Below are 26,290 nucleotides of genomic sequence, written 5' to 3' on the forward strand. Positions count from 1 at the left end.
GGAGACCAGAATTGCACGCAATATTCCAACAGTGGCCTAACCAATGTCCTGTACAGCCGCAACATGACCTCCCAATTCCTGTACTCAATACTCTGACCAATAAAGGAAAGCATACCAAACGCCGCCTTCACTATCCTATCTACCTGCGAATCCACTTTCAAGGAGCTATGAACCTGCATTCCAAGATCTTTGTTCAGCAACACTCTCTAGGACCTTACCATTAAGTGTATAAGTCCTGCTAAGATTTGCTTTCCCAAAATGCAGCACCTTGCATTTATCTGGATTAAACTCCATCTGCCACTTCTCAGCCCATTGGCCCAGCTGGTCCAGATCCTGTTGTATTCTGAGATAACCCTCTTCGCTGTCCACTACACCTCCAATTTTGGTGTCATCTGCAAACTTACTAACTGTACTTATGTTCCTGTGTTCACATGCTTGGCAAAGAGTGAGCTGCCAGAACCACAAGACTCTGAGCTAGCAAGCTACAGGGAGATTATGATAACTGTTTGTGTAATTTTTATCCTGTGGAGTAATATGTTTGATTAATAGCTGTGTGTCAGTGAGGAAAAGGTGCTTTTAAAGCCATTTATCCTGGGTTTGTTCAGTGAAATTTGCAATATATTCTGGTCAAATATTAGTCAGCAACTGAGATCAGAAACCACATGAGGCTTTGTAATGCCTGATCATGTTGAGAGTGACTTTCTAATTCCTTTGGTCAATGTGACTCTACGGGTGAGCAAGGAATAGTGTCCTTTTATTCCCACAACAACTGGTGTTTCTAATGTCCAAAATAAGAATTAAGAAACAAACCAGAACTCATTTCGAACTCAATGATTACATTGATCTGTTAAATATTCAACATATTTTAAACATTTCTCCAGCTAGTCCCTCATGCAATAGGTTCACTTGTAGTGTGTGCTATAGGCAAGGTCTTTATTTGATGTATGCATGAATAACATAAGTGTTGCCAATATGGTATGTTTAAGTAAATCAGGTTAGTAATTCAGCATTACAATTTTTTATCATCAGAGACAAAGCAATTGAGCATTTGAACAAGTATGAAGTTGTCAAATTTGCTATGTATGTATGAAGGTAACCAGTCAGGTTTTTGATGTCATTGAAAATGTGGGATAGGAAGCAATCATGTGACATGGATTGACAGTTGCTTCAGGATACACGGTTTCCTGGCATATCCCTACTTCCCATCTTTTAATAATGGTGCAACATTAATAGTCTTCTGGCACCTCACCTCTGGCAACAAAATATTTCAAAATTATTGAATGTCTCCTCCTTCTTGCCTCTCTCAATAGCTTGGGATGCATCCACTTTTAAAGCTGCTAAACCCAGTGCATTTATCTCTGTCCCTCTCTTCCCTCCTCTCCATTGACTTCAGCCACCTTTACCCCTAGCCTTGAAACCCCATTCCCTCCTCCTCCTCCTCCCCCCCCCCCCCCCGCCCCCCCCCCCCGACCCACCTACCCACCACCATGACCGCCTTCACGCCCAGGACCTTGCTTCCTCACCCTGGCTTTGCTTTCTTCCTCTGCCCTTGACCTTATTTCCCTCTCTCTGTATATACCTTAGGTTGTGCCCATACTTTCTCCAGTCTGTTGTTCTGAACTTGTGCTGAGGGGCCAAATCCAGTGACAACAGTTGGTTACTCTAGTATCTCTCGACAGATTAACTTCTGCCACATATGCCGCCTGGTCAATCGAAATATCCAAGCCTAATTTTAAAATATAGTTTGAAATATTGCATCACTGTTTATTTTATTATATTAGTTTACAAGTTATTTTTTAATGTATGATGCAGTATTTGAACTTGTACATTTTCCTGGGCAAAGCATGTCTGGTGCAACATAATCTTGACTCGAACATTGATTCCTTTGGGATCCTGCAGTTCACTTAAAGCTGTGATTTTCAGAACCACAGCCACAATATTAAATGAGGAATTGCTGTACAAGCAGGTGTGAATTTCACATTCTATTTGACCAACATTGTTAATGCATGGCCACTAATGGTGAAAGGTTTTCTGCAAGTTGCATGAGCTTGAAGTTTTGAAGGGATTGTTATATGTCCAGACTGTCAGTTCTTTGGCTTTGACACAGATTGAACACCCAGTGTTTACTATTTTTGGGAAAAAAATTGCTATCTTTAAGTTGTGACTAAGTCATACTTGGGGAGAACCGGAGTTCACTGCTGCCTGCTAGTCTTTAGCAACAGTCTGTGAAATATCACAAGATGCAAGAACAACCTGTACATTGTGAGTATAAAAATGATAATCAGTCACAGGATCTGATTGCATAGCAAACTGGGATTTGGGATTTCAGAATGTGCTGTTTCTTCCCAAATCTTTTTCAGAGAAGTGCCCCTGGGTAACATTTTACAAGGCAAGTTGTAAGGATATGAGAAACAATTGAACTTGCAACACTGCCACTGTTTCCACTGAAGCAGAGAGGGTTCAGAGGAGTTAGAATAAGGATTTGTAGAAGAAAATTAGTTTCTTTCCAGGAGTTGTAAGAAGTTGATTGCGAACTGCCTTTTTGGAACCTGTACTGAGTGACCTTGTTTACCCTGAGCTATTTAATTTTAACCCATATTATAGACTGTGGTAGTCTGTCAACTGAAGATTAACTAGTCGAGCTCACTGGCTGTTCTCTCACGTCTCTGTTTTAAAGAGGAATGTCATATTTTTCAACTTTCAGTTCTTGGACACCACTCTGCTTCCCACAGAATTATGGGAGATTGAGGTCAGAGACTGTGCTCAGGATGGAAAGGGGAAGGCACTAGTATTGTGATAATGTCACTGGGCTAGCAGAATGGAATCCCACGGGACATGGGTTCAAATCCCACCATGATTGAAGTTAAAATTTGAATTTAACGAAAACCTAGAATTTAAAAGGTTCACCTAATGGCAACCATTGTTGAAAATTCCCATTGGATCACTAATGCTCTTAAGGGAAGGAAATCTGCCACCCTTACATGATCTGGCCTACTTTTGATTCTAGGTAAAAACAATGACTGCAGATGCTGCAAACCAGATTCTGGATTAGTGGTGCTGGAAAAGCACAGCAGTTCAGGCAGCATCCAAGGAGCTTCGAAATCGACCTTTCGGGCAAAAGCCCTATGAAGGGCTCTTCCATCACCACTAATCCAGAAATTACTTTTGATTCTAGACTATCAGCATATCTTGACTCTTAACTGCTGTCTGAAGTAGACCTAGCAGATCACTAGTTAAAGGGCAATTAAGGATCAATAGCAAATGCTGTCCTAACCAGTGATGTCACATCCCGAAAAAAGATGCTCCAATCATTTTTACATTATGTTGGAGCATGTCTCCTTTTGAGTAATCTTCCGAGATTCCTTAGATTCTGGAAGAGTGCTGGAAAATGAGAAAACAGCCAATGTGACATCTTCATTCAAGAAGGGATGGGGGTTTTTATCCCAGGAGAGAGAGTGCAATACTGGAGTAAATTGTGGGGAATGAAGCTGGATATGTGTCTGAGGTGACGGTGGGGGAACATTTTAGTGCTAGTGACCAAAGCACTGTACATTTTAACTGTATTGTGGAAAAGGAGAACGATGGCCTGATAAAAAGGGTTCTAAATTGGGGGAAGGCAGATTTTATTAAAATAAGGCAGGATCTGGTCAAGGTAGGCTAGGAGCAGCTGCTTGAGAGTAAATCTGCACCAAAATAGTGTGAGGCATTCAGAAAGGTGAGTATGAGAAATGAAAGTACAAAATTGAGAGTACAGGCTTGACCTTTAGGGTGAAATACAGTGCAACAAGCCCAGTAAATGCTGCATATCTAGGAATATTCGAGGCTAGTTAAAAAGGAAGAGAGTGAGATAGAACAGGTAACAAAGGGGGCCTATCAATGGGCACCTTAGACAAGTACTGAAAGTGCAGAAGGGAACTTAAGAAAGTAGTTAAGAGAGGGCAGTGGTGAGCACCGTGAAGGAGAATCCCAAGATATTCTACAAGTATAACGGGGGCAGAAACTAACCAGGGAAAGGAATCCGTCCTGTGAGAAACTGGAGGACAGTGATAGAATGTTTAAAAAGAACACTTTAGATCTGTTTTGACTCAGAAGAAAGAGTATGTAGATACAGAATTTGAGGAGCTGATGGACTGTGAGGGATGTGTTTCCTTTGTTCAGGGCCTCACTTTGACGCAACCTCACATGCCTGCGAAGAGGGTCAAAGGGGGTCACCCAGCTTGTACACGCTTTAATACACTTTAACTGTTTGCAGAAGTTAGTGTGTGCGCATTGTACCTCGTGTGTGAAACCTTGGGAAAAGAACCTAACACAATGAGTCTAACATCAGTTGTCACGAAACCTTAGGTAGCCCCTCAGGAGTATAAGATCAGCAGGCAGACCTTTGGGACCACAACTGGCTGTGCTGTACAGCAGGGTTTAGCAAAGTCCACACGAGCGTGAGTAGTAGGGGACTCGCTGGTCAGGGGCACAGACAGGTGTTTCAGTGGCCACAATCGAGCCTCTAGGATGGAGTGGTTCCTCCCTGGTGCCAGAGTCAAGGACCTCTCTGAGCTGTTGCATGTACAGCCAGAGGTCATTGTACATATTGGTACCAATGATATAGATAGGAAAAGGGATGAGGTCCTGTAGAGTAGTTATAGGGAGTTAAAATGCAGGACCCAAGGCCTACTTCTGGTGTCACATGCTGATGAGGGTAGGAATAGAAGGATTTGGCAGGTGAATATGTGGCCTGAGAGTGGTGCAGGGGGCAGGGGTTCAGATTCTTGGATCATTGGGATCTCTTCTGGGATAGAGGTGACGTGTACAAGAGGAGAGAACCGACGTTTCGGGCATAAGCCCTTCTTCAGGAATGAGGCTGGTGTGCCAAGTGGGCTGAGATAAAAGGTAGGGGGGAGGGCATTTGGGGGAGAGGCGCTGGGAATACGATAGGTGGAAGGAGGTGAAGGTGAGGGTGATAGGCCGGAGAGGGGTGGGGGAGGAGAGGTCGGGAAGAAGATTGCAGGTCAAGAAGACGGTGCTGAATCCGGGGATTGGGACTGAGAAAAGGTGGGAGGAGGGGAAATGAGGAAGCTGGAGAAATCTGCATTCATCCCCTGTGGCTGGAGGGTTCCTAGGTGGCAGAAGAGGCACTCTTCCTCCAGGCGTCTTGTGGTCAGGATCTGGCGATGGAGGAGGCCAAGAACCTGCATGTCCTTGGTGGAGTGGGAGGGGGAGTTAAAGTGTTCAGCCACGGGACGGTTGGGTTGGTTGGTCTGGGTGTCCCAGAGGTGTTCCCTGAAATGTTCCGCAAGTAGGCGGCCTGTCTCCCCAATATAGAGGAGGCCACATCGAGCGCAGCGGATGCAGTAAATGATGTGTGTGGAGGTGCAGGTGAATTTGCGATGGATATGGAAGGATCCCTTGGGGCCTTGGAGGGAGGTGAAGGGGGAGGTGTGAGCGCAAGTTTTGCACTGCTTGCAGTTGCAGGGGAAGGTGCCGGTGCAGGGGAAGGGCGACGATGCTCTCCCCTTCCCACTCCGCCAAGGACATGCAGGTCCTTGGCCTCCTCCATCGCCAGACCCTGGCCACATGACGCCTGAAGGAAGAGCGCCTCATCTTCCGCCTAGGAACCCTCCAACCACACGGGATGAATGCAGATTTCTCCAGCTTCCTCATTTCCCCTGCTCCCACCTTATCTCAGTCCCAACCCTCGGATTCAGCACAGCCCTCTTGACTTGCAATCTTCTTCCTGACCTCTCCGCCCCAACCCCCTTTCCAGCCTATCACCCTCACCCTCACCTCCTTTCACCTATCGTATTCCCAGCGCCCGTCCCCCAAATTCCCTCCCCCCTACCTTTTATTTTACCCTGCTGGCACACCAGCCTCATTCCTGAAGAAGGGCTTATGCCCAAAACGTCGATTCTCCTGCTCCTCGGATGCTGCCTGGCCTGCTGTGTTTTTCCAGCACCACATTTTTCAACTCTGGTCTCCAGCATCTGCAGTCCTCACTTTCTCCTACCTGTACAAGAGGGACAAGTTACACCTGAACTGGAGGGGGAACAATATCCTGGCAGGGAGATTTGCGAGAGCCATTCGAGAGGGTTTAAACTAGTCTGGCAGGAAGATGGGATCCATAGCAGTAGGGATACAAAAGAGAAGGTTGAGTACACTACTGAGGTTAATGAAAGCAGGTTAAACAGTAAAGGCAGTGTTGATAATTCCAGTACTAGACAGGGAAGGTTAAGAGCATGGCAGGACGCAATGGCAGTCTGGATTAAACTGCATTTATTTCAATGCAAGAGGCCTCACAGGTAAACTCTGGCCATGGATAGGTACATGGAACTGGGATATTATAGCTATTATGGAGACGTGGCTGAGGGAGGGACAGGACCTGCAGCTGAATGTTCCAGGATACAGATGCTATAGGAAGGATAGAAGGGGAGGCAAGAGAGGAGGGGGAGCTGCGTTTTTGATTAGGGAGCACCTTGTGGCAGTACTGAGAGCGCATGTTTGAGAGTTCTTTCACCGAATCTATATGGGTAGAACTGAGAAATAAAAAAGGGGAGATTACCTTGATAGTATTGTACTATAGCCCCCCCCCCCCCCCCCCCCCCCAGTAGTCAGTGGGAGATTGAGGAACAAATATGTCAGGGAATTACAGAAAGCTGCAAGAATAATAGGGTTGTAACATAGGGTTTTACCTTTCCGAGGAATCCCATTGTGTTGAGGGCTTGGATGGAGAGAAATTTATTAAGTGTGTTCAGGAAGTATTTCCCATACGGTATGTAGATGGCCGTACTAGAGAAGGGGCAAAACATGACATTCTCTTGAGAAATAAGGCAGGGAAAGTAACGGAAGTGTTAGTAGGGAAGCACTTTGGGGCCAGTGATCATAATTCTGTTTGTTTTAAAACAGCTATGGAAAAGGATAGGTCTGGTCCACAAGTTAAAATTCTAAATTGGGACAAGGCCAATTTTTATGATCTTTGACAGGAATTTTCAAAAGTTGGTTGGGGGAGGCTGTTTGCAGGCAAAGGGACATCTGGTAAGTGGGAGGTTTTCAAAGGTGAGTTAATGAGGTTTCAGAGTTCCTGTTGGAGTGAAGGGTAAGGCTGGCAGGAGTAGGGAACCCTGGATGACTAGGGTTCTTGAGATCCTGGTCTTTAATAAGAAGGAGGCATCTGATATGTATAGGCAGCTGAGATCAAGTGAATTCATTGAGGCGTATAGAGGGTGTCACTTGAGAGAGAAATTAGGAGGTGTATTGGAGGACATGAGATGGCATTGGCAGATAAGGTAAAGGAGAATCCAAAGAGATTCTACAAGTACATGAACAGCAAAAGAGTAACTAGGGCCTCTTTAAGATAAACAAAGTCATCTACGTGCAGAGCCACAGGAGATGGCTGAGATCCTAAATGAATATTTCTCGTAAGTATTTATCGTCGAGAAAGATATGGATACTATAGTGAACTTGAGGAAATAAATAGTGATGTTTTAAAGAATCTCCACACTGCAGAATAGGAGGTTGCTGGAGATCTTAAAACGCATTAAGGTAGATCATTCCCCGGGACCTGATGAAGTGTATCCCAGGACTTTGTGGGAGGCTCGGGAGGAAGTTGAGGTCTCCTAGTGGAGATTGACAGCCAAGGGTGAAGGGCCCAAAGATTGAAGGCTGGCTAATGTTGTGTCATTATTTAAGAAAGGCTGCAGGGAAATGCCTGGGAACTACAGACCAGTGAGCCTAACATCCATGTCGTGGTGGATATGTTGCTGGAGGGGATTTTGAGAAACTGGGTCTATAGGCATTTGGAGAGGCAAGGACTCATTTGGGATAGTCAGCCTGGCTTTTGCATGGGAAATTGTGTCTCATGAATTTGATTGAGTATTTTGAAGGGGTGACCAAGAAAGTAGAAGAGGGCAGTGTGGTAGGCAGTGTCTATTTGGACTTCAGCAAGGCCTTTGACAAGGTACTGCCCAGTAGGTTGTTTAGCAAGGTGAAATCTCATGGGATTCAGGGAGAGCTAGCTAATTGAATACAAAATTGGTGTGATGTAGAAGATAGAGGTTGATGGTTGGGGGTTGTTTTTCAGACTGGAGGCCAGTGACCAGCAGTGTGCTGCAGGGATAAGTGCTGGGTCCGCTGTTATTCATCATTCATGTAAATAATTTTGATGAGACTTTAGGATGTATAGTTAGTAAGTTTGCAGATTACACCAAGGTTGGTGGGATATGGTGGACAGTTAAGAAGGTTATCTGGGAATAAATACGGTGAGATCTTCATCAATGGAGTCAGTGGGCTGAGGACGTTCAGCAGATGAAATTTAATTTAAATAAATGCAAGGTGTTGCATTTTGGTAGGTCAAACCAAGGACAGGATTTACACAGTGAATGGTAGGGCCCTGGTCAGTGTTATAAAACAAGGAGATCTAGGAGTGCAGGTTCATAGCTGCTTGGAAATGGAGTAGCAAGTAGACAGGGCAGTGAAGAAGGCTTTCAGAATGCTAGCTTTTCTCAGAGTATTGAGAATAGGTGTTGGGATATCTTACTGCTACCCGTACAAGACGTTGGTGAGGCCACATTTGGAGTGTTGTGTGCAGTTCTGTTCGCCGTACTATAGAAAGGTTAGTATTAGACTAGAAACAATGCAGAAAAGATTGACTAGGATGCCACCTAGACTGGAAGGTTTGGGTTATAAGGAGAGGTTGGATAAGCTGGGACTTTTTCACTCGAGTCTAGGAGGCTGAGGGATGATCTTATAGAGATGTATAAAATCATGAGAGGCATTGCTAAGTAGATAGTCTACAGCTTTTTCATGGTTGGAGAATCTAAAGCTAGAGGGTATAGGTTTAATGGGAGAGGGGAGTGATGGGGAAATGTTTTCTTACACAGGGTGGTGAGTGTCTGGAACAGGCTGCCACAGTTAGTTGTGGAGATATTACTACACAGCAGTAATACCCCTCTGTTAGTTCAACCAGACTCCCAGAAAAGTTCACCTCAGCTCGTAATCTGTTAAAATCTGAGTGACACAGAACTCCCAAATTCCACTATTTAAGGAAAATAATATCAATTTATTTTTTAACTCTGAAAGTGAACATTAAACAACTATTCAAAGTTTGGGAGAAGATTTGTAGCTCGGCTGCTCGTTGCTGTGGTTCTGTTCGCCGAGCTGGGAATTTGTGTTGCAGACGTTTCGTCCCCTGTCTAGGTGACATCCTCGGTGCTTGGGAGCCTCCTGTGAAGCGCTTCTGTGATCTTTCCTCCGGCATTTGTAGTGGTTTGAATCTGCCGCTTCCAGTTGTCAGTTCCAGCTGTCCGTTGCAGTGGTCGGTATATTGGGTCCAGGTCGATGTGCTTATTGATTGAATCTGTGGATGAGTGCCAAACTCTAGGAATTCCCTGGCTGTTCTCTGTTTGGCTTGTCCTATAATAGTAGCCAAACAGAGAACAGCCAGGGAATTCCTAGAGGCATGGCACTCATCCACAGATTCAATCAATAAGCACATCGACCTGGACCCAATATACCGACCACTGCCACAGACAGCTGGAACTGACAACTGGAAGCGGCAGATTCAAACCACTACAAATGCCGGAGGAAAGATCACAGAAGCTCTTCACAGGCGGCTCCCAAGCACCGAGGATGTCACCTAGACAGGGGACGAAACGTCTGCAACACACATTCCTCGCTCGTTTAACAACTATTTGCAAATCGAAGTCCCCTTTTCTCCTAACTGCTTATTGTCTGCTTCCAACTCAATAACAATATGCTATTCCAATAAGACACTTGTTAAAATTACATCAACTTGATTTCAAAGCCCCACACCCGCTGTTGTCTTGGCATCTGTCTTCTTCTGGTTGAAGATCTCCCTAGGTGGTCTTTCTTTTTAATGAGAATATGTTGATAGCACTACTGCCTCACAGCATCAGAGACCCAAGTTCGATTCCAGCCTCGGGTGACTGTCTGTGTGGAGTTTGCATATTCTCCCTGTGTCTGCGTGGGTTTCCTCCCACAATCCAAAAGATGTGCAGGTTAGGTGAATTGGCCATGCTAATTGCCCATAGTGTTGAGGGATGTCTAGGTTAGGTGAATTAGTCAGGGGTAAGTGTAGGGAAATGGGTCTGAGTGAATATTCTTCGGAAGGTCAGTGTGGACTTGTTGAGCCAAATGGCCTATTTCCACACTGTAGGGAATCTGTGGGGAATCTAATGTTTCATATGCAAAGATACCTTTTGATAGAGAGTGTTTCCTAATTTCTTGGCTCTCTCTCGATGGCAGTTGCTCTCTCTCCAGTTTTCAAAACCCCCGCATATTTATATCCCCAACATCAGGTCGTCTCATTGGTTCAATGTTGGCAAAACAATAAATTCAAACTCGATTTAGGTTTTAGTATCCTGGGGCATAATTTAAACTGATTAGTTAAATTTGAATTGTTGTTGAAACAGCAACCAAAACTCAGGTATCCATTTCACAGCTGAATGTGACATATTTTCAGTTTTCCAGTACACTCTGAGACTGCCATCTAGTCATATACACAGGTGCTTGTAATCTCTCAGTTCAGAATAGCATTCACACTCTCTTAAAGGTATTGTACATGCCTTCACCTTCGTAACAGAAGTAAATACAATTTTGTTATTTAAGAACCATTTAGGTAGGTACATAGATGGAATAGGTATGGAGAGATATAGACCAAATGCAGACAAATGGGATGAGTTTAAATTATGAAACCCGGGTGGCATGAGCAAGTTGGGCTGAAGGGCCAGTTTCCATGCTATCGACCTTTCCGACTCTTTTCAAAACTCAAGCATGGCATTGTACTCTGCCATCCTTCAGGACTGGGGAGTCAGGTATAGTGCGTTGAAATTGTATTACCTCTTCAGAATTCTTTTAAAATAGATTGAAAAAAACCCCCACTGAAAATGACCCTCGGACCAGCACTTGCTAACGTTCAGACAGCAAATCTCAGTCACACGCACACACCATCAGTGCACACGTTTGGAAAGTTTTAATTGTTTATATTCTTGATGGTAAAATGAACTGCCTCATTTTCACCAGTGTGATATACAGTATTACAGGGATTATAGATCGGTTAAGTGTCGGAGAAATTACACCAATAAATTAGAGATCATAGAGCACAGTTTAAAGTGAAATTGACGAACAGTTTATTAGTACGCAATATCGTGGAAGAGTAATTGACTAAGCTGAAACAGCAGAGACGGTCTGTCCAGGTAGCTGAGAATTCACATCCTCGAGCTGAGGATGAAGCCGGGTTTTATAGGAATCTTGTACAATAAGGTTAATTAAAATGGAGAACGACACAATGTATTTCGAAATGGAGTAATCTAGTTACAATGATGCTAATCGGAAAACAGTTATCAGATGAATGTCCTGATTCTCAATGCAGTGCAACATCCTGGCAGTATCAATGTGATCAGGAGATTCCAGTTCTCTTTGCTGGTAGGTGAGAATCTCTCTTTTGAATTAGTTAAGGTGCTCCCATTGTTCCTGTCCAGAGAGTGAGGTCCTTGGTGGTGCCTCTGCATCTGACCTGTTCTTTATATGGCTTTGGTATTGCTGGGTTATGAGACTGCCCTCGGGGCTTTGGGACAGCTGTGTTGACCGGGTATTGTTAGTGGGTGCTGGGGAGCATATTCCCCTGTCTGCAAGTGCTGGATGGTTCACTTGTCAGCCTGTTTGGTCCCTGCTGAGGCATTCTGGGTGGTTCTGGAATAGTTTGGCCAAGTTTGCTTTCCTATGTTCTGTGTGGGCCTGCTATGGGTAGGCAGGGTGGCAGATCTTTTCCCACATTAAGTTAGTAGACAAAACCTTACCGGCTGAAGGGCGATTTGAGAAAATGTGAGATTATGGATTTTCATAGCACGAATGGAAAAGCAGCATATTATTTATTGGAGGGAAGCAGCATACTTGTGTAGTATACTGGGGTCTTTGTGTCCTTATATTGGATCTCAATATCAACATACAGCAAGTAATTAATTAAGTGAATGGAATATTGGGCTTTATCACACAATTGATGGAGAATAGGATACTGGTGGTGCATTCCTGTAAATTGTAGCTTTATATGAAGCACGGTTTCCTGTTGGATTAATGGTAAAACCAGAGCTAGATGTTTCAGTACAATTTCTATTTGGAAAAGCCAACGTAAAAGTTGAAATACTGTGCTGTACGTGTGCAGTTCCATGCATTCCTCACCCTGAAGTAAATTGCGAATTAAAACAAGGACAGCTGCAGTGAAGAAATGTGGCTTCATGCTTGCAGAGAGGTCTCAAGAAATGTACAGAGCAATACAAGTACAGTCCAATTTCCTTAACTACTGTATCTGTACATGTAAAGTCCTGTAGACTAAACCCAACAGGGAATTTCTAAAGAACTAAATCCAAGGAGCCCCTCATAAATCCAAGATAAACAGCAGAGAAATGTAAAAAACAGATTAAAATGAAGTTAACTTCAGTACCTGAGTCAAGAACTGTTTAGAAAAAAATGATTTTGACTGCAGAGAATAGACACAATGGCCATGACAGTAGCAGCACAATCAAGGAACCTGTGAAGAGATGCACAATACTGTAAGGTGTAGTCAAGAAGGAATGTAACTTACAATGAGGGAAGATGGTATTAAGAAAAGCACAACTTTAAAGCAAAACAAACTTTAAAAGGGGAAACTTAAAACAAATTTTTGTGAAACTATCAATATTTTTCTTTCTCTTTTCTCTTTTGTTTGGTCTGGAACTGTGACTCGAAGTTAAGAGTTGCACTTCCAACAGTTGCTTGTTTTGAAAGAGAACAAAAGCTGATATTATCTGTTGGGAACTGCCCTGGAAAGTAATACAACCTATTTACTGTTCTAAAGACTTGAACAGTAAATTTGGCACGAAGCTATTGCTATGCTCAAGTCAATCGCTGTTTGGATGGTGATTTAGTCAATCAAGGGAGGACCAACACTAATCAGCTAACCACGGTTAGTATTGATTTAAAAAGGGGGGAGAATGTAGGTTTTGATCAGCTTTTTAGAGGAGGCTGCTGACAGTTCTCTTGTGCTGTCTTCTCTGCATTTATCAAATCGTTGAATGTTTTGAGAAAAGAATCTGGATCTGAAACTAAATATTTCTGCAAGATTGCTGAAGCTGTTTGCATTCACCAGTGATGTCAAATAAGATAAACAGTACGATGTGCCTGTGAACAATTCATTGTCCAAGGATTTCATGAGGCCCGGTATTCTTCACTTTAAATTGTTTAATTGAACCGGTGAACTAAATTTTCTTTTTGACTAATCCCTACAGCGTCTATCTGCTGATTTGCGTGTATTTTTTTGTTTGTGTGTGGCAGGGATTTGGGTAATGATCGAAGAAGGTTGGATTTAGATTGCAGACATTAATTAGATTACTTTGTTTATCTTTGTTTTAGAATAATCACATTATTAATCATAAACTGTTGCATTTTGTTTCAGTTTTAAACTTGGTGTCCAAAATATGTTATTCATAAAGTTTGGTTAGGAGCATGAGGCAATTTTGAACACCACTGAATGTTTTAATCTCGTTGCAAATCTAGTGATAGTGAGACTGAACAGGTTTGCTTGGCATCTTTGTGTTGTAACTGAACAATTTCACTCTGTGTAGGGAAATCTTGTTACAACTACTGAGACCAGACCTTGATTACAATATACAATTTTGGTCTCCTTGTTTACAGAGGGATATATTTGCATTGGAGGAAGTTCAGAGAAGGTTTGCTAAGTTGATAGCTGAAATAAAAGTGTTGTCATATGAAGGAAGGTTTTGCATTGATGAAGCTTTGTTGGAAGAATCAGAGGTAATTGCATTGAAACATCGAAGATTTTGAAGGGGCCATGACAGGGTAGATGCTGAGAGGAGGATTCCCTTGTAGGAGGATCTAATGTAGAAACATTCGAACATTTGACTTCTCAAGCCTGCTCCACAATTCAATCTGATCATTGTTAATGTTTGAGCTCCTCCCCTCATAGCCTTAGATCACTGTAGTCTCCCAGAACTACGTCTGACTTCTTGAAAAGACAATGCTTTGGTCTCAACCACGTTTACTAGTGAATTCCACAGGCTCCTCATCTCAGTCGGAAAGGTTTACCTTCTATCCTTAAACAGGGACTCCTAGTTCTGGACTCCCTCCCCCATTCGGATCTCCAGCCTATCTAGTCCCGTTAACATTTTATAGATTTCTGTGAGATTCACCATCATTCTTCTAAACTCCAGTGAATACAATCGTAACCAACTCAATCTCTCCTTAAATATCATCTGTCTTGTCTCCCCAGGGATAGGGTAGGGCTCTGGGTCTGCATAGGATGCTCTCTGGAAGGTTGGTATGCACCCAATTCCGCCCCCCCAACCCAGTCCAACCCCGCCCCCCAACCCAGTCCAATTTCACCCCCAACCCGGTCCAAACCCACCGCCCAACCCATCCCCCAACCCAGTCCAACCCCGCCCCCCCCAACCCAGTCCAACCCAGTCCCCCCAACCCAGTCCAACCACGCCCCCAACCCAGTCCAACCCCACCCTCCAACCCGGTCCAACCCCACCCTCCAACCCGGTCCAACCCCACCCTCCAACCCGGTCCAACCCCCGTCCTCCAATCTGGTCCAACCCCGCCCCCAACCCGGTCCAACCCCGCCCCCAACCCGGTCCAACCCCACTCTCCAACCCGGTCCAACCCCCGTCCTCCAATCTGGTCCAACCCCGCCCCCAACCCGGTCCAACCCCGCCCCCAACCCGGTCCAACCCCGCCCCCAACCCGGTCCAACCCCGCCCCCAACCCGGTCCAACCCCGCCCCCAACCCGGTCCAACCCCGCCCCCATCCCAGTCCAACCCTGCCCCCATCCCAGTCCAACCCTGCCCCCATCCCGCCCCAACCCAGTCCAACCCTGCCCCCAACCCATTCCAACTCCGCCCCAACCCCGCCCTCCCAACCCAGTCCAACCCCACCCCCTCAACCCAGTCCAACCCCGACCCCCCAACCCGGTCCAACCCCGCCCCCAACCCAGTCCAACTCCGCCCCCAACCCAGGAACTATGAACCTGCACCCAAGGTCTCTGTTCAGTAACACTCCCCAGAACCTTACCATTAAGTGTATAAGTGCTGCACTGATTTAGCTTTCCAAAAGGCAGCACCTCACATTACCCATCTGCCTCACCTGAGCCCATTTGCCGATCTGATCAAGGTCCCATTGTACACTGAGTTAACCTTCTTCACTGTACTGGCATCCTCCTCCTCCTGAATAAAGACAGATATGATGAACTCACTTACCAATGGCCTCTGGCTTGACACACAGATTGCCCCCTTGATTCCTAATAAGCCCTTCTCTTCACTGGCTATTCTCTTCTCCTGGATAGCCTTGTTCAATATCTTGGCATTCTTCCGAATCTCACCCGCCAGCGTTTTCTCATACCCATCTTTTTGCTGCTAATTGCTTTCTCGAGTTTCCTGCTGCACCAACTCTTGAGCCATGAATTAATCTGCCCTAGTCTCTCTTTCTGTTCTCGCTACCAGGAGTAATCTTGAGGTTCTTACCTACTGCCTAGCTCTCTGAACTCTAAATGCAAGACCACATTCCTCATTCTACCTTTATCGTTGCTGCCAATGTGTACCACAATCTCTGTCTTAGCCCTTTCCCTCTCAGTGACATCCCTGATCCTGGCACCAGAGAGGCAACACACCATCCTGGAGTCATGTCTGCACCTGCAGAAGTACCTATCTGTCCCCTAACTAATGAATTCCCTACTGTTATCACTTGAGCTTTCTTCACCCTGTCCTCTTGGACTGTCTGCCCTTTGTGGTGCACTCCCTTGAGGTACCAGCACCCTCCTCAGCTTGCAAATGGAAAACTGATTTGTTCATTCCCCCCTTTCCTCCAGCTGTTATGTGACCACCCTTCTAAACGTGATATCCATACCGTCTCAGTCTCACGGATGTCCTGCAGTGTGTCCAGCCTCTGCTTGAGCTCTGAAACCCGGAGTTCACCTTTGTGCAGTAGGGAGCACTTCCTGCACACATGGTCAACCTGGATGCCTACTTATGACAGGACGCTCCTAATGCCCTAACCTGCCATTATTAAAGCTTCTTTAGTCTTGCCTAAACTTCCTTAGTTTTACTAGCTAATGTTATCCCTGAATAATTTTACACTTGTTAAAATCACTGCAGTTTATGAGGACGCTCTTTGGTAGTTTCCTTACCAGTCAGTCTGTTTGCTGCTTTCCTGTGACATTGCTCCGATTTTGTTTCCTCATTCAGAACCAATAGCTTGTATACTCGCAGCTCCATTCACCTCCCTCACAGGCTCAGATTCCTGGGCATATGGGCCTAAATTCTGGAACGTTTTATACTCGCCAGTCCATGCCTTCCCTGAAGGCTCTGACTCCCAGGTAAGGGGTCCCCATTCCCTGACTGTAAAGGTTTATACTCACTGCTCCATCCACCTCCCTGGCAGGCTCCCGCTCCCAAGTAAGTTACTGATGATCAGCAGTAGACTGATGGGTTTTTAATAGGTAGGATTGGATCTGTCCTGTTTTTTTGTGGACAGGACATATCTAGCCAACTTTCCAATGCATTGGCTAGATTCCAGTATGGTTTTGTTTTAGTAGCTGTTTGGGATCTGTTCTAATTGAGATTGGCTCATTCTGGAAGACATATCCTCAGGAACAGGAGCTAGATGGACATTGATATTCCAGAGTCGGGAGTGTGGTGCTGGGAAAGCACAGCCGGTTAGGCAGCATCAGAATTCCTGATGAAGGGCTTATGCCCGAAGCGTCGATTCTCCTGCTCCTCAGATGCTGCCTGACTTGCTGTGCTTTTCCAACACTACACTCTCGACTCTGATCTCCAGCATCTGCAGTGCTCACTTTCTCCTAATTGATATTCCAGACCCAGAGTACATTTTGTGCACTTGCTATTCTTGGTGCTCCTTTCAACTGGTGTTCAACATGAAGAAGGCAGGTAGGTTGTAACTAGCAGCAAGTTTCTGGGCTCAGGTTTGACATAATGTTTCAGGACTTCGTGGAGTCGAAAGTCAGTGTCAAGAAGTGCCAGAGTTGCTCGCTCCAGACTGTATACCACCGTACTGCTGCTTCTGGCAAGGATTTGTCGTGTCAGTGGGGCAGGACCTATTTAGGGATGGTGATCAATTGGAGATATCAGTGTTAGGTGTGATTCAGTGAGTATGGTAAGGTGAGGTTGCTGGTAGCATTAAAATCTGGGATAACTCTCTCAATTTTGGAACAAATTAAACTTGAGAGGGTGCAGAAGAGATTTACGAGGATGTTGCCGGGACTGGAAAGTTTGAGTTGTAGGGAGAGGCTGTTTTCCCCCTGGACCGTTGGACGCTGAGAGATGATCTAATAGAGGTTTATAAGATCGTGAGGGGCATGGGTAGGGTGAATAGCCAATGTCTTTTTCCTAGGGTGGGGGAGTCTCAAAATAGAGGGTTAAGGTGAGAGGGGAAAGACTTAAAAGGGACCTGAGGGATAATGTTTTCATGCAGAGGGTGGTGTGTGTGTGTATGGAACGAGCTGCCAGAGGAAGTGATAGTGGTTGGTATAATTGTAACATTTAAAAGACACTGGATGAGTATATGAATAGGAAGGCTAAATGCTGGCAAGTGGCACTAGGTTAGATTGAGATATCAGATTGGCGTGGGCAAGTTGGACTGAAGGGTCTGTTTCTGTGCTGCATGACTCTAAGTCCCCCAATAGTATAAGCAAGTTTGACCTAGAGACAGTACGGATTGCAGATACTGGAAGATGTGGAGCTGGAAAAGCACAGCAGGTCAGACAGCATCTGAGGAGCAGGGGAGTCAATGTTTTGGGCTGGAACTCTTCATCAGGGCCAGTCTGACCTGTCAGGTTTACCATTGACCTAAGCACTGAAGGTGACAATGTCAGGTAGTCCATCCGGTTCTGTTCTTAATCTCCTGCAATCTGCAAGTAGCTTACTCAGCCATTTCAGAACCCAGTTAACAGCTAAGCACGTTGCTGCAAGTCTGGAGCCAATCAAAACCAGAACGGGTAAAAAGGGCAGAGGACACTAATGAGTCACAGTAATTTTTAAAACAATCCAGCAGTTTTGTGACCATTGTTACTGGGTTCACCTCTTTCTTCCAGATTTATTAATTAATTGAATGTAACTTCCTTCAGCTGCTGTGGTGGGCTGCAAAGTTGTGCCAGTAGAGGATTACGATAATGTTGATGTGTGCTTCTGTATTTTAGTGTGTCCAAGTATAACTGTGTTAACGTAGGACAGAAGCAGAATTCCAGAAAGTGGAAATGGGCCTATTGGCATTGATTCATCTCCACACCAGGCAAATGATTCACATCCCATTCACCCAGCCCGGTCCTGTATCCATCATTATCCCTCTTGAATGTTGGCACAGTTTCTACCTTTGCCATCTATGGTGGTCAGTGAATCCCAGCAACACAGTGCAAAAGACCTCATGCCCTGTGTTCTGTAGAATAGGTGCTTGTACATGTAGGAGGTGGAGAGGGAGAAGGACTATACGTGCGTGCTAATCTGGTGGCTATCCTTTGTGTGTAATCCTTTGGCTATAAATTCTGTGAGCATGATCATATTCTTCACAGCCCCCTGATGGAGGAGCAGCTCTCTGAAAGCTAGTAATTCCAAATAAACCTGTTGGACAATGACCTGGTGTTGTGAGATTTTTCACTTAATCTGTTTGTGTATTGTGGAGAGCTATGTTGTCTAGTGGTACCCTATAAGGAGTTGCTCAAGTCCAGTTAATCCAACCTGCTAGTGTTTCTTCCTTTTCCATTACTTGTCCTCTGTCTATGTTGAACATACACATTGAGAGTTGACATCCATGTGAAATTACAAATAAGAATGACTTTATTTTAACAATTATGTAGCAATTTCTTCTGAATCTTGTTCTATACTGAGTGATCAAATAAAATAAAGGCTTAAATGTTGCTTTTATGTCAAGGAGGAAGAAACTTTGTGATTTTTTTAAATGAGCTCTTATTTTGCATTCCGGAGTGATATTCTCATATTAAAGCAGTTGATGTGGGGAAGGTTTTTCACAATCTGAGTATTGAGGAAAGTGAGATGCAGTGGCCCAGTTGTGTAATTGATGGTGAGCAGATAGTTCACTTACTGGACCCTGGGTCTCCCCTGTGTCGTTTCCTACTCAGTGCCAGGCTCCTGCTGTGGGATGCAGAGACTTCAGAGTGTGTGAATTCACCCATTTGCCTTTTGCCTGTCACTCAGCTCTTATGTTTCATTGCTGATTTCATTCCTGAATGAATTTAATTTATCCGTTAATAATTGTTTTATGTTTATGCCAGAGTTTTGGTACATTATGATTTATCCAATTTTCCTTTTCCTGATCCAGTTATAGTGATCACTCTAAGCCCTGCTCCTGCCCCATCCCAACGAGCAGGTACCAAATCTCTTATTTATCATATGCACCTACCTAAGTTTCTCTGTTCCCCTTTCTTGCTGGTTTATATATTGTCTCCATGATGTTGTGCATTCTGCATTCTCAAAATTCTCTTTCCTTGCTGCAGTTTTCTACATTTCTGTCTTTCCTATTCTCGTTTCTCTCTAGTGATTTTCAATGCTATCACTTTTGCTCTCCCTCACTTATTCTCTCTTTTTACTTTTATTCTATCTTTTCCTCTTAATTTCATTCACGCTCTCATTTCACTCCCCACCCCCCCCCCCCTGCTTTCCATGTCTCTCCCCTCTCTCCCTTTCTCATGCTCACTTTCCTTCTCTCTTGCTCTCATAAGACCATAAGATATAAGAGCAGAGTTTGGCTATTTAGCCCAATGAATCTGCTCTGCGTTTGGTTATGGCTGATATGTTTCACAACTCAGTTCTCTTAACTTCACCGTGTAACCCATGACTTAAATATGCTCAGTGCCTTGGCCTACACAGCCTTCTGAGGCAATGATTTTCACAGACTCACCATCCTGTGGCTGAAAAAATTCCTTCTCATCTCTCATCCCTTCAATCTGAAGCTGTGTCCTTAGGTCCTGGTCTCTCTCACTAGTGGAAGCACCATCTCCATGTCCATTCTAACCAAGCCTCTTGATATTTGGTAAGCGTCAATGAGATTCCCCACTCATCTTGCCCCAATTAAAATATTCTAAGCTTATATTCCTCCTACCAAAATGCATAACCCCTTGCTTGCCCACATTGTATCCCATCTTTGCCCACTCCCCCGCCCTGTCCAAATCCATCTGCAACCTCCCCACTTCTTCAATACTACCTGTCCCTCCACCTATCTTTGTATTATCTGCAAATTTAGCAACAATGCCCTCAGTTCCTTTGTTCAGATTGTTAATATATAATGTGAATAGTTTGGTCTGATGATGATCCCTGTGGAACTCCGCTAGTCACCAGCTGCCCTCTTGAAAAAAGTCTATTTTATCCCAACTCTCCGTTATCCCCCTCTCTCCTTCTCATTCTCTCCTTCTCATTCTCTCCCTCTCATTCTCTCCCTCTCATTCTCTCCCTCTCATTCTCTCCTTCTCATTCTCTCCTTCTCATTCCCTCCCTCTCATTCCCTCCCTCTCATTCCCTCCCTCTCATTCCCTCCCTCTCATTCCCTCCCTCTCATTCCCTCCCTCTCATTCCCTCCCTCTCATTCCCTCCCTCTCATTCTTTCTTTTCCTGTCATCCTGTTTTTTTGTTATTCCATTCTTTCATTCCTTCACTTTGTTTCTGTCTCTCTAATTACTGTTTCCCTCTTTAATTACCCACTTCCTCTTCCCTCTGCTCATTATCCTGATCATGTTATTTTACTCACTACTCAAGCATACACTGGAGAGACTGATCTCTGGCTGATGCATGCTCTTTTGTAGTTCTTAATGAAATGGCTGCTCTTGTGCATGACCACAGCATGCAGTCTTGGAACTTATCCTGTAGCATGACTGAGATAGAATGGCACGGTTATTTTTCTGTCCACACAATGCAAAGAGATGTACACGTGCAAATTTATGAATGGATCTTCTATTTTCTAGATGTAGCAGTTTTGGAAGCAAATCGATGAAATCATGGAGTGGACCAGTGATCATAATATTTTCTCAACTCTATCTAGCTTTGTGACTGGTTCCCATTGCTAAAGATTTTTATTGTGTTTCCCCCCCTAAACATTTTGTTTAGTTTATCAGTAAGTTAATGGCTCGTGTATTCTGTATTGATTACGAAATTATTTTTGCTTCCCCCCCTGCTAAAAGCAGTCTCTGTTTCGATGTGTTTCATGAACGTGTGTCAGTGTCGATGGGTGAGTACTTCTCTCACCTTGGTGTCAGAACGTTGTTCAGTTTCCAGCTCAGAGACTTGAAGCAAGCTCAAGGTGGGCACTTTAATGAGGGAGTGCCGCTCTGCCAGAAGTGCTGTCTTTCAGATGAAACATTAAACGGAGGCCTCATCTACCCTGTTGGTGGATGTGAACTATCCCATGGCACTAATGAAAGAAGAGCAGCACCATTTTCCCTTGTTCCCTGACAGATATTTGTCCCTGAATTGAAACAGATATTCACAAGCACTAGAAAATAGGAAAGCACTTCATAAATTTGCCTAGTATTGTTACAATTGCATATAATCTTCTTTTCAGATTTTACAGTACAGAGAATATTGGTGAAGATTTGGTTTGTATGTGTTTTATATTGTGAAACTCCTTCAACCTGCAGGCTGTGTAACCTAATCTCCCTCACTGTTATGGTCACCACCATCCTGTAGCTGCTGTTAAATACAAACATTGGAACACTTATCGAATCTTTGTGCTTATTGGATATAATGAACTGCCTTGGCATAGCTGGCTGCCTACCTAGGGAAATGTCAGGGGAGTGAAGAACTGATAAATGCTTAAACTCCACAAAGTCTTGTCCCTTATTTTAATATCCTGGCAGTTTCCAGACATTTGCTACAGATGCTAACAAGTTTTGGCTAGTTTATTTTAAATATTTCATGGCTTTGGGTTCCTTCTCAGTCCTAGAGTCATAGAGATTACAGCACTAGCCAGTGCTCTCCAAGATATTTTCCTGTCTCTCCTGAAGGAACTGATGATGGGCCTTGCTGACTGTGACTGCCAAGGTGACTGTGATAAGCTGGCCTAGCCTAGTGCTAGGGCACAACCTAATCCTCTTCCTCTACTCCCCCTCCCACCCAAACAACATTTCAACATGGGACACAGACCACAGGGGGGAGGGGGAAGAATGATCAGTAGCAGGAACCTTAGGAAGGCATGAAGTTGTGGGTTACAACAGTGAGGGATTGCTGCGGTGAGGGAAGCAATTGGGGTAAGGGGGTAGGGTAGAGTATGAGGAGGGAAGAGTGGTGCAGGACAAAACCGTTACAGAGGCGAGAAGGGATGGAATTTGGACAAACTTGCTGAGCTACCTTTTCTGGGTGCAAACCAACCAGCTCCTCACCCCTGCAGCAGCCCCATTGTTCCTGCTGCCCCTGCACTCCCTTTCACACTCAATTCTATTTCACTCTGCCTTTGTTTCCTTCTCTTAGCTTTCCCTCCCGCCTCGATCCCTCTCCTCCTCTCGCTCTCATGTTCTCTACCTCACAGTTTTCTCTTTTGCACTGTATCCCCCCAAGCCCTCCCTTTTATTCCTTCTCTCTGTTGCTGTCACCCCTCCCGCACCTGCCTGTTCTCCACCTTGTGCTTCACCCTCTCTTCCCCCCCTTTCCTCGCCCACTCTCCCCTCACACCCCGCCTTCTCTTGCCTACTTCCTTACCCCTCGCACACCCTCTTACCCCCACACACACACTTCCTCTCATCCTTTTCCCACGTGCACGTATGCTGTCCACCCTCTTCCATTCTTTGTGTCCTGCCCTCTGTCTCCTGCAGGTGTATGACCTCCTCTCACCTCTACATGCCCTCTTCTGCCCATCTATTTGCCTGCACACCTGCATGCGTTTTCTCTTTCTCCACCATGCATGGCTTCCCTTTATCACACGCATGCCCAACCTCAGTCCTCATGTCAGGATCTCTCCATCCCACTGCTCCATGCACAGCTTCCCTGCTCTTTACATTTGCTGTTGTGTTAAATCACTGTTTACTTACCAACTAGCCAGCTGGTACTCTGGAGGTGCTGAATTGACCAGGGTTTCTGTGTCAGCCATGTTTGTGGTGTGGGGATGTTTGTATACCATGTAATAGTTGTGTTTCTTTACTTTCAGCTCTTCAGCTTCCTTTAGCAAATGATGCTGGCAGCCGGTCATCTTCATCAGAAACCTCACCACAGCATCACCCGGCCCCATCGCGCCCTAGGCACATGCTCAGCCTCCCTCAGCCTCAGTATCTGTTGCAGAAGAGCATGGAGAGGTAAGAAAAGACCTCCTTCACCATGTCATCTCCAGGATAGGCCCTTGTTGTATGTCTAAGTTGCAAGTGAGTTCATGATTTTGGGTTGTGACTGAAGAGTTAGTTCTGGCACCAGCATGGATGTCCACAGTACTGGCAGCTCATGGTGTTGTCCGTGGTGGCTAGTGACTTCACTGTAGCCTTCCCTGGGGCAATACAAATGCTGGGAGGTTGGTCATCTAAACTGGCAGCATTTCATCCTTATCTAAACATAGCACAGCTTGAGCATAAATCCAAGAGAGTAACCACTATCATTGTCCCTCAAAGGAATGTAGCAGAGTATTCAGGTTATTTCACATCAGTTGAGCACAACATGAGGCTGATGTCAATGAAACGTAATCAATCAAGTGACCGGATTGAAAGTGCAGTCAACCCCTGTTAGTGGTGTACACCAGAGAGGTAAGTTTGATCTCCAGAGACAGAGCACTTGGTTATGAGGATATGTCAGACGTAACTCTTCAGTAATCCACATATATGCTGGGACAGTGGGTTAATCTTGTTAAATCATGGAAATATACAGAAAGTCTGGATGAAGACAAGTTCAAAACTGATGTCAGGAAGCACTCGAAAGGATAATTGGAGTAAAACTTATGGAATTATTCTGAAATTATGGAAGGTGCTGTACAGGGGAAATTGAGGATTCCTACAGAAAAATGACATCCCTCAGCTGCATTTGAAAGCAAGGAAGTTCTGTTAAACCTGCACAAAACACTGGGTCAGCCTCAGCTGGAGTATTGCTTTTCATTGTGGGCAGCAGGCTTCAGGAAGAAAGGACAGCTGTTAGTAAGGGTGCAGAAACGATTGACAAACAATAGACCGAGGGAAGAGCAGTTTCCAAAATGGGTAAGTTGGAGATGCTGGACCTTGGAAAAGAGACGATTGGCTAGAGGTGGTCAAAATCAGAATGGGTCGAAAGTGAGGAGGTAGAAATTCACTGCTTCCGTTAGTGAAGGATTGGGATGAGATGGCAGAGATTAAAGCAAAAGAAGTAAGAGTGACATAAAGAAAAGCCTTTGCATGGAGTACGTGGTTAGCATCTGGAATGTAATGTGGTAGAAGCAGGGTTTATGGATGCAGGGAATTGGATGATTGTCTGAATAGCCGTAGGTACACTGATTGTTCAGAGGGTCAGCACAGACATAATGAGCTGATTGGCCTCCACGTGTGCTGTGATTCCATGATTCTTTGACCTTGGTGTTGAGTGGACAACAGGGAACCTGTGAATGTGGTGTATCTGGATTTCCAGAAGGCATTTGATAAGGTGCCGCACAAAAGGCTTTGCATAAGATTGAGGTGCATGACATAATGGATATGTGTTAGAATGGATATAGATTGATAAGCTAACAAACCAGAGAGTGGGGATAAATGGGTGTTTTTCTGGTTGGCAGTCAGTGGCTGGTGGTGTGCCTCAGGGATCGGTATTGGGACTGCAATTGTTTCCAATGTACAGAATAAATTTGGAATTGGGGAATAGGTGTCATGTGTCAGAATTCACAGGTGACACTAAAGTGAGTGGAAGAGGACACTGAAAGCCTGCTGAGGGACAGAGATAGATTAAGTGAGTGGACAAGGGTCGGGCAGACGGTCATCCATCTTGGTAGGAACAACAGCAAAATGGACTATTATTAAATGGTGAAATGTTGGGTATCCTTGTGCATGAATCACAAAAAGTTGGTTTGCAGGTAAGTAAGAAGGCAAATGGAATATTGTCCATCTTTGCTAGAGGGATGGAGTTTAAAAACAGGGAGGTTATGCTACAATTGTATAGGCTGCTTGTGAGACCAAACCCAGAGTATCCAGTTTCGGTCTCCTTACTTGAGAGAGGACATACTGGCACTGGGTGGGGTGCAGAGGGGGTTCGCTAGGTTGGTTCCACAGCTGACAGGGTTGGCTTCTGAGGAGAGATTGATTAGACTGGGACTAGACTCACTGGAATTTAGAAGGATGAGGGGCAATCTTTTAGAAACATTAAATTAGGAAGGGAGCAGATAAGATCGAAACAGGGAGGTTGTTTCCTCTGGTGGGTGAAGCTAGAACTAGGGGGTATCACCTCAAAATAAGGGGGGAACAGATTTAGGGCTGACTTGAGCAGGAACCTCTTCACCCGAAGGGTTTGTGAATCTGTGGAAGTGGTGTAATAGCCGTTGGGGCTACCTCAATGTATGTTTTTGAGGCAAAGAGAGATGTTTGAAGAGTAAAGGAATTAAGAGTTCTGGTGAGTGGGTGGATAAGTGGGGCAGAGGTCACAAAACAATCTTGTTAAAGGGTGGAGCAGGCCCAAGGAGCCAGGCGGCCTACTCCTGCTCCTCCTCCTTAGGTTCTTATATCTGTTGAGTAAAGCTGAATTTGACATTTATTTCATAAGATGTTTTTGTCGCACATGTTTGGGGTGAAATGCTGTGTGTGTTAGGATGGGTGGTTTGCACTTGCTTTCTGAGCAAAGAGCCTGATGTTTGTCATTTAATTTGAGTTTTCTGGATTTCTCAGTGTGCGTACCTATCTTGTTTCTGTTCACAGTATAGAGATTGAGCAAAAGCTGCAGGAGATAATGAAACAGACGGGGTATCTGACAATAGGAGGGCAGGTAAGTTACACTGCTACCTGTGCTTCGTGCTTATCCCTGGGATGGATAACACATGACAGATTTAACATGTCAGTCCTTCATTTTACCAAAACAATACAGCCCCAGTGTACTCTCAGAGCTGTTGCAGCCTGTGGAGAAAGCAGTAGCAACAGGATTAGGCCATTAACCCCTCTGAGTCTGTTCTGCCATTGTGTTTAATGATTTCCACTTCCGTTTCTGAAGAACTTCTTGACATCACCCTGACTGTGCCAGCTGTAATTACCTTCACTGACAAAGAGTCTGTATCCTGTTCAATCTGAGCAGTATGGAAACTATACTGTCATGTTAACCTGGACTGCATCTAAAATATCTTTCAAGGTGTTAA

General features: G+C 44.7%; 1 protein-coding gene across 2 annotated transcripts in view; it reads left to right on the plus strand.

Annotated features, from left to right (window-relative positions):
- The window catches only part of map2k7 (mitogen-activated protein kinase kinase 7), a 92,624-nt gene that overhangs the window by 14,679 nt on the left and 51,655 nt on the right, over nucleotides 1–26,290 (plus strand). Inside the window, exons 2-4 of one of the 2 annotated variants that reach the window (XM_087983094.1) lie at nucleotides 19,349–19,396; nucleotides 23,159–23,303; nucleotides 25,860–25,926. In XM_087983094.1, coding sequence (XP_087839220.1) covers nucleotides 19,349–19,396; nucleotides 23,159–23,303; nucleotides 25,860–25,926 — 260 coding nt within the window. The remainder of the gene's footprint in view (nucleotides 1–19,348; nucleotides 19,397–23,158; nucleotides 23,304–25,859; nucleotides 25,927–26,290) is intronic. The other variant, XM_087983095.1, reaches the window with a different exon arrangement.

Source organism: Chiloscyllium plagiosum, unplaced genomic scaffold (assembly GCF_037043375.1).
Source record: "Chiloscyllium plagiosum isolate Xiang-an unplaced genomic scaffold, Cpla_swu_hap1 HiC_scaffold_45, whole genome shotgun sequence".
Taxonomy (NCBI): domain Eukaryota; kingdom Metazoa; phylum Chordata; class Chondrichthyes; order Orectolobiformes; family Hemiscylliidae; genus Chiloscyllium; species Chiloscyllium plagiosum.